The sequence below is a fragment of the Tupaia chinensis genome, unplaced genomic scaffold, assembly GCF_000334495.1.
Source record: "Tupaia chinensis unplaced genomic scaffold, TupChi_1.0 Scaffold138665_1, whole genome shotgun sequence".
NCBI lineage: Eukaryota > Metazoa > Chordata > Mammalia > Scandentia > Tupaiidae > Tupaia > Tupaia belangeri.
The window spans coordinates 845,979-848,322 of record NW_006198557.1 but is presented as its reverse complement, the minus strand read 5'-3'; the positions used below and the strand labels follow the sequence as shown (position 1 = coordinate 848,322).

Sequence of the window (2,344 nt, the reverse complement as noted above, 5' to 3'; positions counted from 1 at the left end):
GCCCCCGAGCCTCCCGGGATCCTGTTCGCCTTTTAACCGCAAGCCCCGCCCACGCGCCACGCCCCTGCGGGGAAGGCCGCCGCCACCGCCCACACTCCCCACCCTTGGGGCTCCGGGCACCCAGCTGACATCTGGGGGCCCTTTCTCCACTCGCGGTTTCCTGCCTCCCTTCCGTTCCGACAGTAAAACCGCTGCCCCACCCAGTTCACTCACCCTGGAGCGCCGGGAATTACCACGCTCTCCCTTCCCCCGCCTCCTCCACCATGCGCGCGCGACCCCCGAACGCATTCCCACCAACACCCCGGACGGCGCGACTCCCCATCCCAGCTCCACAAATCAGAAGCAGCCGCTCTGATCACGCACAAGTCTTAATTTAATGGGTAAAAACGTTAAATTATCACACACTTTTTTTCCATAAAGCTCAATAAATAGAATCTATGTGTTGTTGTTTTCAACGCTGTACAAGAGACTGGAAAACAAGCTTCCAACAAAATAGGAATGAACTCAGGCTACCCTGTTATGGATTTAGATCGCTCCCCCCTCCCTCCCTGCCCGAAGCAAGTGCGCACACTTCGGCTCTCTCCCAGCACAGCCGGCCAAGGTCGCCAGGTTCCAGGAGTCCCGGAGGCGGCGATGACCTCACTCGGGCTGGGGCTTTAAACGACCTGCCCTTGGGTCTAGTCTGTGGCCCCAGCATCCCAGGGCACAGAGAAAATTGAACCGTTTCGGTGGCTGCTGCCTGCGGAGCCCTCCTCTGTCCAACACACCAAAAGGGGTGAGAAAAACAAATGAGAAACGTCCCCCAAACACACGCACCCCAGAAATCAACACCAATAAGCCACAAATGGTACTCCTCCGCCCATTCGCCAAGGAGCGAGGAGAGAAAGTGTTTCTTTCTTCCTCTTCTGATAAGTAACCCCAGAGGGTGGCCTCGGGTCACAGAGGGGCCACCTTGTGGCCCTGCAGGATGTCCATGAGGTCCTGAGACCCCCTCTGCCGCGCCAGCTCCAGGGGGGTGAGCCCCCTGGCGTCTTTGTGATGGAGATCGGATTCAGCTGCCAGGAAGTTGACCACTGCGGTGTGGCCCTCCTGAATGGCCAGGTGGATGGGGAGAGCCCCAGAGCCATCAGGGACGTTGACATCGGCGCCGTGATCCACTAGGACCTTCAGGGTGTCCAGGAATCCCGTGCGGGCTGCGTCATGGATCGGGCTGGTACCAGAGGCGTCCTGGACATTGGGGCTGGCCCCTTGTTTTAGCAACTCCAGGGCGATAACAGGGCTGCCAAACATCATGACCTGTGTGGGGATGGAGGGTCAGGAGGTCCCCAAAAGAGGGGGGGTAGAAAAGGGGGTCACTGGAGAAAGGAGGGGGCATCAGACAGGGTGGTCTTCCCGGAAGAGGGAATGGCAGGGAAGGAATCCTCTAGAGAACAGAGAAACCCCAGGAAATATAAGACCCCCCTCCCAGAAGCTGTTTGAAACCCCAAATAACAAGTTCTCCTAGGAATAGGGTCTCCTCCCTCCCCCAAGAGGCCAGGACCATCCCCTCCCCCAACTCAGAGAATAACCCGTGGAAACTTTCAATGACTCTAAGACCCTTTGGGAAGGAAACAGAGACACCCAACTCCCAAGATATGGGAAATCACCAGGAAAGATGGAACCCCTCCAGGAAATGGGGCCCTATAGACTGAGAACTGCTCCCCCAAAACGTGACAGTCATCTCAAGGGGAAGGAGATGCTCCGGGGAACTTAAAATCTCTCATCTGGAGAACAGCCCCTCCTATGTATTAGGGACGCTCCTCATCCCCGAGAAATGGGATTCCCCGTAAAATGCCCCCCAAGGAATAGGGACCGCGTGCAGTCCGATATAGTTCCTCCACTGGGGACCCCATGATATACAAAGAATCTGTAACACCCCTCCCACCAAAGTAACCAGAGAGCTTTCAGAGAAACCCCTCCCCAAGACCGGGGACCCACCCAAAATAAATCCTTCCTTCCAGAGAGCAGATCTCCCCATTCTTTTTAAATCCTTAAAAAGCTGAGCTGTCCTTATGAAATCGGGATGCAAATTGGCCGAACCTCCCTCCCAAGGGAAAGTGAATTTCCCCCCACCTACCGTATACAAAGAACAAGGATTCCTCCTAAAATGAAAAACCCCTCCCCCCAACCTAACCTCACCCGCCAGCCACCTACGAAAGGGGACCTCAGAGAGCAGCATCGGCCTAGAAAAGGGGGATCGACCCCAAATCGGTCACCATCCCCCCAGGACCAGAGACGAGAGAGGAAAAAAGTCGGAGGACACGGTCCCCACCCCCGCCCCCGGCCTCACCTGCAGCGCCGTCTT

General features: G+C 56.7%; 2 protein-coding genes across 2 annotated transcripts in view; both read right to left on the bottom strand.

Moving 5' to 3' along the window:
• KRI1 (KRI1 homolog) overlaps positions 1–322 on the bottom strand; it is a 21,318-nt gene extending 20,996 nt beyond the window's left edge. Inside the window, exon 1 of the mRNA XM_014592843.2 lies at positions 234–322. Within this exon, the coding sequence (XP_014448329.2) occupies positions 234–322 (89 nt within the window). The remainder of the gene's footprint in view (positions 1–233) is intronic.
• A 30-nt stretch (positions 323–352) lies between these two features.
• CDKN2D (cyclin dependent kinase inhibitor 2D) lies at positions 353–2,344 on the bottom strand (the record flags this gene model as incomplete). Its single annotated transcript, XM_006161535.3, is given in 2 exon segments — positions 353–1,296; positions 2,330–2,344. Coding segments are annotated over 2 exon segments (375 nt in total), but the record flags the coding sequence as incomplete, so codon positions are not given.